The sequence below is a fragment of the Heloderma suspectum genome, chromosome 2, assembly GCF_057233095.1.
Source record: "Heloderma suspectum isolate Gila_16-S chromosome 2, 16-S_ref, whole genome shotgun sequence".
NCBI lineage: Eukaryota > Metazoa > Chordata > Lepidosauria > Squamata > Helodermatidae > Heloderma > Heloderma suspectum.
Window position 1 is genome coordinate 1,373,963 of NC_139459.1, and position 16,008 is coordinate 1,389,970.

Here is a 16,008-nt window from a genome sequence, read left to right on the forward strand (position 1 = left end):
TGGGCCTTAACACACACGTGCACCCTGCCCGCGCATACTAGGCAAGATGGGAGTCCACCTTTGCCTCCTCTGGGGTGGTGCTCAGACTCGCACTATGATGAACTTCACAAGGAGAAGCTGCGGGACGGACCTCCAGAGCTGGGAGCAGCCACCCCCAGGGCCCCTCCCTACACAGCACTGCTTCTTCCACCAGGGCCCACAGATCACGTCCTGAACGGAGGTCGTCTTTCTTTCCCCTCTTGTCTTTGGAACCCTGCCCTGGTCGGTCCCTCTCTCCATCCAGTTGTCTGTTCCTGCCTGGTATTGAGCTGCAGGAAGACACTCAACCGAGAAGGTGCCCTCAAGTGGTCTGGGAGACGAGGGAAGAGGCTCCGCTGCTGCAGGGCATCTCTGCAATCCTCCTGCGGCTCCCTCCCTCTTGCCGCCATTCCACAAGACCAGCCTCCAACACCCCCCAGCCCGGGTGGCAGGGCTGCTGATGGTTGCAGGACCCCAGCAGGCCAACCCCCTCCCCCACCTGCAGAGCTTTCGTGCCCCCTCCCCCCGCAGCAGGCCCTGCCGGTTCTCCATGTTGTGCTGGCTCCTGGGTGTGAGGGCATGGGGCATCTTGTTGCTGTGCCAGGAGCATCCCTCCTCCTTGCACTCGACCCTCACAGTCCAAAGCTTCCCTGCCCCTCTGTTACAGGACTTACTTGGGGCTCCCTTCTTAGTGACTGCCTTTTTCTTTGCCTTCTTCTGCTCCACTGGGCTCCTCTGGGGAGGGAGGCTGCTCAGGTCTGTGTGGGTCTCCTCTTTCTCCGTACTGTCTTCCTCTTCCTCTACCGCGTGCAGCCTGTCCTGGTGCCTCTTCCAGGAAAGAGGCGATGTCGAAGGCGAGGAGGGTGTGGATGAGGAGACATCCTCAGAACTTTCCAGGGGTGGGGAAGACATTTCGCTTGGGCTCTGCCCTTGGGGGCATGCTGACTCCGAGGTCTCCCACTCTGAGGAAGGTAGGAGAGATGTGGCCACGAGGTCTTCTTCCCTTTCTAGGGATGTGGACTTTGGCAGTATCGTGTCCTCATCATCACCCTCTGTAGAAGTGGGTATGATGATTTCCTCTTCCACCTCTAGAGCTGTAGAAGACGTTCTCAGGCCCTCGCCCTCCAAGGACAGAGATGAGCCCCCACCAGGCAGCTCTTCAGTGAGCTCCTCTTCCATGCTGGCTCTGCTGGGATACACAAAGGGCAAGCTGAGACAGTGGGGCTTGGGAACCTCACAGCACAAGACGTGGGTCGGTCTTTAAGGGGCCACACAGCTCTCTGCTGCTTGGGGCTGGGACTCCCAGGGCAGGGCCAGGCAGGGCCAAGCAGGATGTTGTCCTTTGCTAGGCAACAGTGCTGGCTGATGCAAAGTATCTGGGCTCCTGCCAGAAAGGTCCAAAGGAACAGCCTGAAGACATAGGCACAGGAAGCGGCCTCCTCCAGAGTAAGAGGACTGGGTCAGCCAGCCCAGGGGTGTTGTGGTCTACAGCAGCTGGCAGGGGTTTTCCCAGCCTCAGTCCTGGAGAACCTTTAGGCTGGAGATGCTGAGCACCGAGCCCAGGACCTTCTACATGCAAAGCAGGTGCCACTGTGCTATGCCCCCGCCCCTCCCAATCCTGATTTATTGCATTTCGATACCTCCCAATAGCTGAAGCTGAAGAGAGCCAAGGGCTGTGAGAAGGCCGTCCCAAGGCAGACTGATGGCCAGGTGATGGGCACAGTCTGAGGCAAGGCAGGCTGGTTAGTTGGTGGGGGGTGGGGGTGGATTGGACAGGTGGGAGGCAGGAATCCTAGTTCTCTGCCCATCTTGGCAGCTCTCCTACCTCTGCTGGGCTCCTCACAGGGCAGAACAGCTGTAGCCAGGAAGCCGTGATCCCATTGGCCACAGGGAGGGAGGGAGGAAGCCGGCATTGCCATGACAACAGGAGCCTTGTTTATTGGTACAGCAACCAGCTGGGTGCTAGGGGAGTCCTTGGCTCAGGGGAGCCTGGCTCCGTAAGGAACTGGGCATCCACACGCCCCGTCTGTTTCTTTCCCCCAGTCAACCCCCCACCCCACCCAGCACACACCCAGTTTGGCCTACTAGCAGTCTTGCCAGGTGAGGGGATGCTCATGAGGTCCTGCATCTTTGAAAAAAGGTCATCCAAATGCTGCATGCATCAACCCCCACATCTGCCCAGGGGTGGAAACAGCAAACATTGTTCAGCTGTTGGTAAAAAAACAGGGCAAGGAGATATGTGGGTGGGGGTCACAAACTCAGGAACTGACTGGAGATTGTGGGAAGAGAACTTTTTACCTTTTCAGTAGAAACTGAACCCCACCCCTGGAGCATATGTGAAGCACACCCCATCGGGGGTTGAAGGACTGTCTTCGCACAGCACCCAAGGGGCTCAGGATTTCCCACTGAAGGTTTTCAATTTATACATAGCTGACATACCACACACAAAGTCGAGGAAGTTTGGCTATGCGGATGATTGGGCTATAGCCACACAACATAAATCCTTTGAGACAACTGAAGATGTCCTCACTTCGGATCGAGACATACTGGATATTTTCGTAAGTGGAGGTTACAGCCCAATCCAACAAAGACGGAAGTAACATGCTTCCACCTTTGTAATAGATCAGCAGGCAGAGAGGTCAACGCTCAATTTAAGGGAAACCGGCTCAATCATAACATGCATCCCAAATATCTTGGGGTCACACTGGATAGGACGCTTACTTATAGAGAACACCTGATGAAGACTGCTGCCAAACTGAGACGTAGAAACAACATTCTACACAAATTATGCGGCACTAGCTGGGGCTTGACAGCGGATACGCTGAGAACGACTGCACTCAGTCTGGTTTACTCAGCAGCAGAGTACTGTGCCCCAGTGTGGCTTAATAGTCGGCACACGAGAAAGATCGATACACAACTGCATGAGTCAATGCATATTGTTAGTGGGATGATACAATCTACTCCCACATACTGGCTGCCTGTTTTGAGCCATATACCTCCTCCGGATGCAAGACGAAAGAGTGCCCTTCTTCAAGAATACCGGAAGATTACTGACAATCTCCAGCTACCAATATTAAATGACGTAACCTACTTGGAGCAAAACAGGCTAAGATTGAGACATCCAGCCATTTCTACCGCTAAAGCTCTTCTAGAAGTTGATTTCAATATCCACAACACGTGGAAACAACATTGGCTAGGAAACTGCCCTCCACAATGCCGAAGCTTGCCCTGCATCTTGGAAAAACCATCTGGATTTGAACAGCCCTGTGCGATATGGACAACCTTGAACAAAATTTGCATGGGTCCTGGTAGATGGGCAGATGCCCTTTATAAATGGGGCAAAACAACATCATCAAATTGTGATTGTGGGGCTGAAAAACAAACTATCCAACATATAGTGACAGAGTGTCAAAACCGAGCCCACAAGGGAGACTTTGCTGATTTCCTGGCTGTGACAACTGAAGTAAAAAGCTATATCTGTAACCTAGACATACGTTTGTAATATTCCTGTCTATATTTTTTATTTTACATTTCATATTTATTATGCTCTATGTTTTTATTGTAATGCGATGTAAATGTGCCATACGATAAATAATCATCCCACTGAAGAGACTATTAAGAGAGCTAGAAGTGGAGATGACCCATCTGCAATTCCTACTTTGGCTCAGTCTTCTCCCAAAAGAGGGTCTATGACCCCCCTGGCAAAGGCGAAGTACAGGCTGAAGGGGCAGGATTGCAGATTGAGATCGATAGGCATATGGTCAAGGAACACCTCATTCCTTTGAATGAGTTCAAATCTCCAGAGCCACACAAACTGCATCCTAGAGTAATATAGGAACTGGCAGAAGAACTCTCAGAACCACTGTCTATTCTCTTTGAGAAATCATGGAGGACGGGGGAAGTGCCAGATGACTGGAGGAGGGCTAATGTGGTCCCTATCTTCCAAAAGGGCAAAAAGGAGGAACCTGGGAACTACAGACCAGTCAGTCTGACATCAATCCCTGGGAAAATTCTGGAGCAGATCATAAAGCAATCCATCTGGAAGCACCTTGACAACAATGCCGTGATTACTCGAAGCCAACATGGATTTGTCAAGAACAAGTCCTGCCAGACAAATCTGATCTCATTTTTGGATCAAGTCACCTCCCTTGTGGACCGTGGGAATGCTGTAGACATCATATACCTCGACTTCAGCAAAGCTTTCGACAAAGTGCCCCATGATATCCTGATCAGCAAACGAGCTCAAAGTGGGCTAGATGAAACAACGATCCGGTGGATCCACATTTGGCTACAGAATCGGACTCAGAGAGTATCAATGGGACCTTCTCCAACTGGGGAGAGGTAACGAGTGGGGTACCGCAGGGCTCAGTCCTGGGCCCAGTGCTCTTCAGCATTTTTATGAATTACTTGGAGGAGGAGGTGCAGGGAATGCTGATCAGATTTGCAGATGACACAAAATTGGGAGGGATAGCTAATACTTTGGAAGACAGAAACAAAATTCAAAGTGATCTGGATAGACTGGAGCGCTGGGCAGAAAACAACAGAATGACATTTAATAGGGAGAAATGCCAAGTTCTGCACCTAGGAAAAAGAAACCAAATGCACAGTTACAAGATGGGGGATATGTGGCTCAACCACACTACAAGCGAGAAAGATCTTGGAATCGTTGTCAATCACAAGGTGAATATGAGCCAACAATGTGATGAGTCCAACCCCCTGCATTGAGCAGGGGGTTGGACTCGATGGCCTTGTAGGCCCCTTCCAACCCTACTATTCTATGATTCTATGTGACTGCAAAAAAGGCAAATGCTCTTTTGGGCTGCATTCATAGAAGCATGGCTTCCAAATCCCGGGAAGTACTAGTTCCCCTCTCCTCAGCACTGGTTAGGCCTCATCTGGAGTACTGTGTCCAGTTCTGGACACCACACTTGAAGAAGGATGCAGACAAACTAGAGAGGGTTCAGAGGAGGGCAACAAAGATGATCAGAGGACTGGAAACAAAGCCCTATGAAGAGAGACTGAAAGAACTGGGCATGTTTAGCCTTGAGAAGAGAAGACTGAGGGGAGATAGGATAGCACTCTTCAAGTACTTGAAAGGTTGTCACAGAGAGGAAGGCCAGCATCTCTTCTCGATCACCCCAGAATGCAAGTCACGGAATCATGGGCTCAAGTGACAGGAAGCCAGATTCCAGCTGAACATCAGGAAAAACGTCCTGACTGTTAGAGCAATGTGACAATGGAACCCATTCCCTAGGGATGTGGTGGGCTTTCCCACACTGGAGGCCTTCAAGACGAGGCTGGACAGCCATCTGTCAGGGTTCTCTGACTTGGATCCCTGCATTGAGCAGGGGGTTGGACTCGATGGCCTTGTAGGCCCCTTCCAACCCTACTATTCTATGATTCAGGAAGGCTAAAGCTGGGAATGAGCTGAGGTTAGCAAGGGATGTTAAAAACAACAAAAAGGCTTTCTTCAGCTACGTGCATAGTAAAAGGCAGAGGAAAGAAATGGCGGTTCAGCTATTAAATAAGGATGGCAAAACGATAACAGATGACAAAGAAAAGGCAGAGGTGCTCAATTCCTACTTTGGCTCAGTCTTCTCCCAAAAGAGGGTCTATGACCCCCCTGGCAAAGACGAAGTACAGGCTGAAGGGGCAGGATTGCAGATTGAGATCAACAGGCATATGGTCAAGGAACACCTCATTCCTTTGAATGAGTTCAAATCTCCAGGGCCAGATGAACTGCATCCTAGAGTCATAAAGGAACTGGCAGAAGAACTCTCAGAACCGCTGTCTATTCTCTTTGAGAAATCATGGAGGACGGGGGAAGTGCCAGATGACTGGAGGAGGGCTAACGTTCTCCCTATCTTCAAAAAGGGTAAAAAGGAGGAACCTGGGAACTACAGGCCAGTCAGTCTGACATCAATCCCTGGGAAAATTCTGGAGCAGATCATAAAGCAATCCATCGGGAAGCACCTTGACAACAATGCCGTGATTACTCGAAGCCAACATGGATTTGTCAAAAACAAGTCCTGCCAGACAAAACTGATCTCATTTTTTGATCAAGTAGCCTCCCTTGTAGACCGTGGGAATGCTGTAGACATCATATACCTCGACTTCAGCAAAGCTTTCGACAAAGTGCCCCATGATATCCTGATGAGCAAACTAGCTCGAAGTGGGCTAGATGAAACAACGATCCGGTGGATCCACAGTTGGCTACAGAATCGGACTCAAAGAGTGCTTATCAGTGGGACCTTCTCCAACTGGGGAGAGGTAACGAGTGGGGTAGCGCAGGGCTCAGTCCTGGGCCCAGTGCTCGTCAACATTTTTATGAATGACTTGGAGGAGGAGGTGCAGGGAATGCTGATCAAATTTGCAGATGACACAAAATTGGGAGGGATAGCTAATACTTTGGAAGACAGAAACAAAATTCAAAGTGATCTGGATAGACTGGAGCGCTGGGCAGAAAACAACAGAATGACATTTAATAGGGACAAATGCCAAGTTCTGCACCTCGGAAAAAGAAACCAAATGCACAGTTACAAGATGGGGGATACGTGGCTCAACCACACTACAAGCGAGAAGGATCTTGGAATTGTTGTCGATCACAAGCTGAATATGAGCCAACAATGTGATGTGGCTGCAAAAAAGGCCAATGCTCTTTTGGGCTGCATTCATAGAAGCATCGCTTCCAAATCCCGGGAAGTACTAGTTCCCCTCTACTCAGCACTGGTTAGGCCTCATCTGGAGTACTGTGTCCAGTTCTGGGCACCACACTTTAAGAAGGATGCAGACAAGCTGGAGAGGGTTCAGAGGAGGGCAACAAAGATGATCAGGGGACTGGAAACAAAGCCCTATGAAGAGAGACTGAAAGAACTGGGCATGCTTAGCCTTGACAAGAGAAGACTGAGGGGAGATATGATAGCCCTCTTCAAGTACTTGAAAGGTTGTCACAGAGAAGAAGGCCAGGATCTCTTCTTGATCATCCCAGAGTGCAGGACACGGAATCATGGGCTCAAGTGACAGGAAGCCAGATTCCGGCTGAACATCAGGAAAAACGTCCTGACTGTAAGAGCAATACGACAATGGAACCGATTACCTGGGGAGGTGGTGGGCTCTCCCACACTGGAGGCCTTCAAGACGTGGCTGGACAGCCATTTGTCAGGGATGCTCTGACTTGGATTCCTGCACTGAGCAGGGGGTTGGACTCGATGGCCTTGTAGGCCCCTTCCAACCCTACTATTCTATGATTCTATGACCCCAGCTCTGCCTGGCCTCAATGAGAAGCCATGACAAATCCCTGTCTCTCCATTTCCTATCTGAAAAGCCCCCTCAAAAAGGATGGACCTCACAAGGACTGGGTGAAGATGAATAGTATGCCAATTCCAGTGCACTTTGTATATTGGAAATGCTCCATAAATCAGTGTATTGCCCCCTGCAGTAGACTCTCAACTCTTAATTTAGAGGTGCCAAGATAGTGATAAATCAGACCCAGGTATACTTACAAGGAGCTCTTTACTGAGTAACTTACAGCACACAGGCGTACCCAATGGTTGGATCAGACAGCTTCTCTGAACCCAGAGCCATGGGGTACAATGGGTTTTATACCATACATGTTAGCAATGAGGCAGCATAACAGCAGCAGGCGTCCCCTAGCGTTCATTCCCAGCATAGACTAGCAGGGCTTAGTTCTCAGCACAGCCACCTGCAGCTTTAAGGTAAACAAACTTCACTTCCCAGGCAGAGTGCTTGATAACACTCTCACTCACTAGTATGGAATATGCTAGGCTGCGGTATCAGCCCTTTGACTCATCTTCACATGCTCAGAGGCTTACTAGCAAGGGAATTGCACTAATAATGAACTTAAGCAAGTCGTTATGGATCTCTAGGCCCCTCTAACACCACAGGTGACTTGGTTACACTCCTGGGGCCAATACATTCAGTAAGTAACAAAACCAGAACATTGTTGGAATGTTCCTAATATGCCATCATATTTCCTCTGCAATATCACGTGCTTACCACTCTCAGAGGCAAAAGACTGGGTGGATGAACCACTGTCCTTCTTGAAAGCTGCAGTGGGTAACTTCCCAATCACCTGGGCTGCGCTCTGCCTCCATGAACTTGCCTTGTGGGGTGAAAAGGTGGTTGACCTGTGCTGTTCTGCTACTGGGTGACTGGGGGCAGCCCATTGGGCCTGATTAGGGCAATCTGCCATTTCTCTGCACGTGCCTGACTTCAGGAGCCAGCCCCTCTGCCACCCCTGCTGAGATGCGCTCTCCTGCACAGCATTGGCCCTGCGACACCTTCCCCAGCTGCAGCCTCCTGGGACTGGGTGGGTCTGCATTTGCTGCACTCCTGGCATGCGCCTGTGTGCAGGCCCTTGCTTGGCCACCGGGGGCCCTGTCGGGAAGCCTGCAGTGCCCTCGCTCCCTGCAAGCCGGCGGTGCTTCCAGCCTAGCTCTCACGCCGTGGCGGGGGGGGGGGGGCATCATTTAACAGCCAAAGGCAGATATGACGTATCCTGTGGAGCCCAACTCGGATCTTCTCAGCTAAGCCCACCCTATTCCAGGCCCAGGTTTGTATGCCCCTGCCCCCCTGGCTGAAATGCCCCATCAAAAGCATGCCAGCAACTTAATGGGTGGTCTGGTGAGAGCTGGATGGCAGCAGCTTGTGCCAGGACCAGATCTGGGCTTGCTGGTTCCCATAAGCATCTCTGGGCCCCAGACAGCTGCCTATCACTTTCCCACTCCCAGTGTCCAGCTATCTCTCTCTGCTTACCTTTACAGCATCCAAACATCCTGTCCCTTTAAACATAAAAAGTGCTGCTTTGACTGATGGTAAATGTGTGTGTCTTCTAATGTTCCCAGCAATTTAAGAGGACTCCTTGCTGCCACCAGACAACTTGCAAAATGGCAGACTTTTAAAAAACCCTTTCTTCAATGGCCTGTTACATAACTGAGGCTTTTTTAACTGCCTTGCACACATTGATTTAAACAAAAATGACTTTCTTGCTATTTTACATGTTCATAGAGTCACAGAATAGTAGGGTTGGAAGGGGCCTACAAGACCAACGAGTCCAATCCCCTGCTCAATGCAGGAATCCAGGTCAGAGCATCCCTGACAGGTGGCTGTCCAGCCTCGTCTTGAAGGCCTCCAGTGTGGGAGAGCCCACCGCCTCCCTAGGGAGTTGGTTCCATTGTCGGATTGCTCCAACAGTCAGGAAGTTCCTCCTGATGTTCAGCCGGAATCTGGCTTCCTGTCACTTGAGCCCATGATTCCGTGTCCTGCACTCTGGGATGACCAAGGAGAGATGCTGGCCTTCCTCTCTGTGACAACCTTCCAAGTACTTGAAGAGCGCTATCCTATCTCCCCTCAGTCTTCTCTTCTCAAGGCTAAACATGCCCAGTTCCTTCAGTCTCTCTCCATAGGGCTTTGTTTCCAGTCCTCTGATCATCTTTGTTGCCCTCCTCTGAACCCTCTCCAGTTTGTCTGCATCCTTCTTCAAGTGTGGTGTCCAGAACTGGACACAGTACTCCAGATGAGGCCTAACCAGTGCTGAGTAGAGGGGAACTAGTACTTCCCGGGATTTGGAAGCGATGCTTCTATGAATGCAGCCCAAAAGAGCATTGGCCTTTTTTGCAGCCACATCACATGGTTGCCCACTTGCCCAGTGGGAGTGGGTTTCAAAAAGCCTGCTCCCCCCGCCAAAAAAAGAATCACACACACGCGCGCACCTTCCAGCTGAAGTGGTAACGTTGACATAAGTTAAGGTGCCACAAGACTCTGCTGTTTTCCCTGGAACAGACCAAACGTGAAAATTTTTCTAAACTGTCCTTCGTCCATTATGGATTCCAGTATAATAGGTGAACTCAGTGGCACAGAGCACTTTTTCTCAGCTTAGACTGGTATACCAACTACGTCCTTATCTGGACAGAGAGAGCCTAGCTACAGTTATCCATGCTCTGATAACCTCTCGTCTGGATTACTGCAATGCATTATACATGGGGCTGCCTTTGAAAACGGTCCGGAAACTTCAGCTGGTCCAAAATAGGGCAGCAAGATTGTTAACGGACTGGCCAGCGAGTTCATATTATGCCTGCCCTTTTCCAGCTGCACTGGCTGCCAGTCCATTTCCAGGCCTGATTCAAAGTGCTGGTGTTAACATTCAGAGCCCTTAACGGCTTGGGGCCAGGTTATCTGATGGATCGCCTCCTCCCATATGTGCCTGCCCAGACCTTAAGACCATCCTCAGCGGCCCTTCTCCGTGAGCTCCTGCCAAAGGAAGTGAGGCAGGTGGCTACTAGGAGGAGGGCCTTTTCTGCTGTGGCACCCCAACTGTGGAATGAGCTCCCTAGTGAGGTTCGCCTGGCACCTACATTGTATTCCTTTTTGCGCCAGGTGAAGACCTTTTTATTTTCCCAGGCATTTTAGCATTTAAACTTTCTAGACTTTTAGCTTTGCTGTTTTAAATCTGTATTTTAAATTCCTGCACTGCTGCTAGGTTTTATTGTGGTTGTATTGTGGTTTTAATGTTCTATATATTTTATATTGTTCTATTGTGTGCTGTTTGGTGTTAATTTTTGTGAACCGCCCAGAGACCTTCAGCTATTTGGCGGTATAGAAATGAGATAGATAGATAGATAGATAGATAGATAGATAGATAGATAGATAGAATTTCAAGCAACATGTAAATAAAATAGAATAACCTCCATCACAGAATTAACAAACTCAAAGACTATGCAACTAAACCCAGGGTGAGGCAGCATTACCATTTAAAATGCTGGGGCAAATAAAAATGTCTTTGCCTGGAACTGAAACAAATGCAGCACTGGCACCAGCCATCCTTCTTGGGAAGGGCACTCAAGAGCAATGTTTGGATCCACTGCAGTGTGTGTGTGAGACCTTGCCAATTCATTTCTTTTCGACAGAGGGGCGACTGAGGCTTAATGCTATCCAAGGCCTGCCTGATGCCACTCAGGGAGCTCATGGCAAAGCCATTCAGTCCCACCACAGGTCATGGTCCAACCCTGTTCGTCACATTGCACTGACTGCAGTGTGTCACAAACTTCTAATGCATATTTCCTGTGATGCTGTTTGTGACATGGTGAATTGCACCATTGCACCCACCGACCCGAAATCAAACTCAGTGCCCTTTGGCAGACTTTTCTTGTTATCGCAAAATGATAACAGATGACAATGACAAGGCAGAGGTGCTCAATTCCTACTTTGGCTCAGTCTTCTCCCAAAAGAGGGTCTATGACCCCCTGGCAAAGGCGAAGTACAGGCTGAAGGGGCAGGATTGCAGCTTGAGATCGATAGGCATATGGTCAAGGACCACCTCATTCCTTTGAATGAGTTCAAATCTCCAGGGCCAGATGAACTGCATCCTAGAGTCATAAAGGAACTGGCAGAAGAACTCTCAGAACCGCTGTCTATTCTCTTTGAGAAATCATGGAGGACGGGGGAAGTGCCAGATGACTGGAGGAGGGCTAATGTTGTCCCTCTCTTCAAAAAGGGTGAAAAGGAGGAACCTGGGAACTACAGGCCAGTCAGTCTGACATCAACACCTGGGAAAATTCTGGAGCAGATGATAAAGCAATCCATCTGGAAGCACCTTGACAACAATGCCATGATTACTCAAAGCCAACATGGATTTGTGAAAAACAAGTCCTACCAGACAAATCTGATCTCATTTTTGGATCAAGTCACCTCCCTTGTAGACCCTGGGAATGCTGTAGACATCATATACCTCGACTTCAGCAAAGCTTTCGACAAAGTGCCCCATGATCTCCTGATGAGCAAACGAGCTCAAAGTGGGCTAGAGGAAACAACGATCCGGTGATCCACAGTTGGCTACAGAATCGGACTCAAAGAGTGCTTCTCAATGGGACCTTCTCAAACTGGGGAGAGGTAACGAGTGGGGTAGCGCAGGGCTCAGTCCTGGGCCCAGTGCTCTTCCACATCTGTATTAATGACTTGGAGGAGGAGGTGCAGGGAATGCTGATCAGATTTGCAGATGACACAAAATTGGGCAGGATAGCTAATACTTTGGAAGACAGAAACAGAATTCAAAGTGATCTGGATAGACTGGAGCGCTGGGCAGAAAACAACAGAATGACATTTAATAGGGATAAATGCCCAGTTCTGCACCTAGGAAAAAGAAACCAAATGCACAGTTACAAGATGGGGGATACGTGGCTCAACAACACTACAAGCGAGAAGGATCTTGGAATTGTGGTAGATCACAGGCTGAATCTGAGCCAACAATGTGATGTGGCTGCAAAAAAGGCCAATGCTCTTTTGGGCTGCATTCATAGAAGCATAGCTTCCAAATCCCGGGAAGTACTAGTTCCCCTCTACTCTGCACTGGTTAGGCCTCATCTGGAGTACTGTGTCCAGTTCTGGGCACCACACTTGAAGAAAGATGCAGACAAACTGCAGAGGGTTCAGAGGAGGGCAACAAAGATGATCAGGGGACTGGAAACAAAGCCCTATGAAGAGAGACTGAAAGAACTGGGCATGTTTAGCCTTGAGAAGAGAAGACTGAGGGGAAATATGATAGGACTCTTCAAGTACTTGAAAGGTTGTCACAGAGAAGAAGGCCAGGATCTCTTCTTGATCATCCCAGAGTGCAGGACACGGAATCATGGGCTCAAGTGACAGGAAGCCAGATTCCGGCTGAACATCAGGAAAAACTTCCTGAGTGTTAGAGCAATATGACAATTGAACCAATTACCTAGGGAGGTGGTGGGCTCTCCCATGCTGGAGGCGGTCAGGACGAGGCTGGACAGCCATTTGTCAGGGATGGTCTGACTTGGATTCCTGCATTGAGCAGGGGGTTGGACTCGATGGCCTTGTAGGCCCCTTCCAACCCTACTATTCTATGGTTCTATGATTCTATTCTATGATTCTTGCCAAGAAAACCCAATGGAACGTATCACAAGGCTAAAAGAGATGACGCTGGAAGATGAGCCCCTCAGGTCGGACGCTTCCAATCTACTACTGGGGAAGAGCAGAGGGAATTTCCAAGTAGCGCCAGAAAGAGTGAAGCGGCTGGGCCAAAGCCGAAGGGACGCTCAGCTGTGGATGTGTCTGGTGATGAAAAGAAAATCTGATGCTGTAAAGAACAATATTGTTTAGGAACCTGGAATGTAAGATCAATGAATCAAGGTAAGCTGGAGGTGGTCAAACGTGAGATGGCAAGATTGAACATTGACATCTTGGGAATCAGCGAACTAAAATGGACAAGCATGGGCTAATTTAATTTAGGTGACCATCATATCTACTACTGTGGGCAAGAATCCCTTAGAAGAAATGGAATAGCACTCATAGTCAACAAAAGGGTGGGAAAAGCAGTACTGGGGTACAATCTCAAAAACGATAGAATGATCTCAGCACGAATCCAAGGCAAACCATTCAACATCACAGTAATTCAAGTCTACACCCCAACCACTGAGGCTGAAGAAGCTGAGGTTGATCAGTTCTATGAAGACCTACAACACCTTCTAGAACTAACACCCAAAAAAGATGTCCTCTTCATCATATGGGATTGGAATGCTAAAGTAGGAAGTCAAGAAATCACCGGGATAACAGGCAAGCATGGCCTTGGTGTACAAAATGAAGCAGGACAAAGGCTAATAGAGTTTTGCCAAGAGAACACGTTGATCATAGCAAACACTCTTTTCCAACAGCACAAGAGGTGACTCTAGACATGGACATCACCAGATGGTCAATACTGAAATCAGATTGATTATGTCCTTTGCAGCCAAAGATGGAGAAGCTCCATACAGTCAGTCAAAACAAGACCTGGAGCTGACTGTGGTCAGATCATGAGCTGCTTCTTGCAAAATTTCGGCTTAAATTGAAGAACGTAGGGAAAACCACTAAAACATTCAGGTATGACCTACATCATATCCCTTATGAATATACAGTGGAGGTGAGGAATAGATTTCAGGGATTAGACCTGATAGACAGAGTGCCTGAGGAACTATGGACGGAGGTCCGTAACATTGTTCAGGAGGCAGCAACTCAATCCATCCCAAAGAAAAAGAAATGCAAGAAAGCCAAGTGGCTGTCTGATGAGGCTTTACAAGTAGCTGAGGAAAGAAGGGAAGCGACAAGCAAGGGAGAAAGGGGAAGATATACCCAACTGAATGCAGAGTTCCAGAGAATAGCAAGGAGAGACAAGAAGGCCTTCTTAAATGAACAATGCAAAGAAATCGAGGAAAACAACAGAATGGGAAAGACTAGAAATCTCTTCAAGAAAATCGGAGATCTCAAGGGAACATTTTGTGCAAAGACGGGCATGATAAAGGACAAAGAAGGCAGGGACCTAACAGAAGCAGATGAGATTAAGAAGAGGTGGAAAGAATACACAGAAGAACTATATAGGAAAGATCTTAATGTCCCTGATAGCCATGATAGTGCGGTCACTGAACTTGAGCCGGACATCCTAGAGAGTGAAGCCAAGTGGGCCTTAGCAAGCATTACTAACAACAAAGCTAGCGGAGATGACAGTATTCCAGCTGAACTATTTAAAATCGTAAAAGATGATGCTGTTAAAGTGCTGCACTCAATATGCCAACAAATTTGGAACACTCAACAGTGGCCACAAGACTGGAAAAGGTCAGTTTACATTCCCATTCCAAAGAAGGGCAATGCCAAAGAGTGTTCAAACTACCGCACAATTGCGCTCATTTCACATGCCAGCAAGGTGATGCTCAAAAACCTACAAGCTAGGCTTCAGCAGTATGTGAACCAAGAACTACTGGAAGTACAAGCTGGGTTTCGAAGAGGCAGAGGAACTAGAGATCAAATCGCCAACATTCGCTGGATCATGGAGAAAGCAAGAGAATTCCAGAAAATCGCCTATTTCTGCTTCATTGACTACGCTAAAGCCTTTGATTGTGTGGATCACAACAAACTGTGGCAAATTCTGAAAGAGATGGGAGTACCAGACCACCTTACCTGTCTCCTGAGAAACCTGTACGAGGGTCAAGAAGCAACAGTAAGAACCAGACATGGAACAACCGAGTGGTTCAAAATTGGGAAAGGAGTACGACAAGGCTGTATATTGTCGCCCTGCTTATTTAACTTATATGCAGAGTACATCATGAGAAACGCCGGGTTGGATGAATCACAGGTCGGAATTAAGATTGCCGGGAGAATTATCAACAACCTCAGATACGCAGATGATACCACCCTAATGGCAGAAAACGAAGAGGATCTAAAGAGCCTCTTGTTGAGGGTGAAAGTGGAGAGTGCAAAAGCTGGTTTGAAACTCAACATTAAAAAAACGAAGATCATGGCATCTGGCCCCATCACTTCCTGGCATACAGAAGGGGAAGAAATGGAAGAAGTGACAGATTTTACTTTCTTGGGCTCCAAGATCACCGCAGACGGTGACTGTAGCCATGAAATTAAAAGACGCTTGCTCCTTGGGAGGAAAGCTATGGCAAACCTAGACAGCATAGTAAGAAGCAGAGACATCACCTTGCCAACAAAGGTCCGTCTAATCAAAGCTATGGTTTTCCCAGTAGTAACGTATGGCTGTGAGAGCTGGATTATAAGGAAGGCTGAGCGCCGAAGAATCGAAGCTTCAAACTGTGGTGCTGGAGAAGACTCTTACGAGTCCCCTGGACTGCAAGGAGGTCAAATCAGTCAATCCTAAAGGAAATCAACCCTGACTGCTCATTGGAAGGACAGATACTGAAGCTGAAGCTCAAATACTTTGGCCACCTAATGCGAAGAGAAAGCTCTCTGGAAAAGACTCTGATGCTGGGAAAGACTGAAGGCAAAAGGAGAAGGGGACGGCAGAGGAGGAGACGGCTAGATAGCATCACTGATGCAATGAACATGAACTTGAGCACGCTCCGGGAGAGAGCGCAGGACAGGAAGGCCCGGCGTGCTATGGTCCATGGGGTCACGAAGAGTCGGACACGACTGAACGACTGAACAACAACAACATATCTCACCAATGATTTTTAATGAAAG

The 16,008-nt window shown here is 48.6% G+C and overlaps 1 protein-coding gene across 1 annotated transcript in view; it reads right to left on the reverse strand.

The window, feature by feature from the left end:
* The window catches only part of FAM221B (family with sequence similarity 221 member B), a 62,141-nt gene that overhangs the window by 21,138 nt on the left and 24,995 nt on the right, over positions 1–16,008 (reverse strand). The window contains exon 3 of the mRNA XM_084832748.1: positions 693–1,204. Coding sequence (XP_084688874.1) covers positions 693–1,197 — 505 coding nt within the window. The 5' untranslated portion in view covers positions 1,198–1,204. The remainder of the gene's footprint in view (positions 1–692; positions 1,205–16,008) is intronic.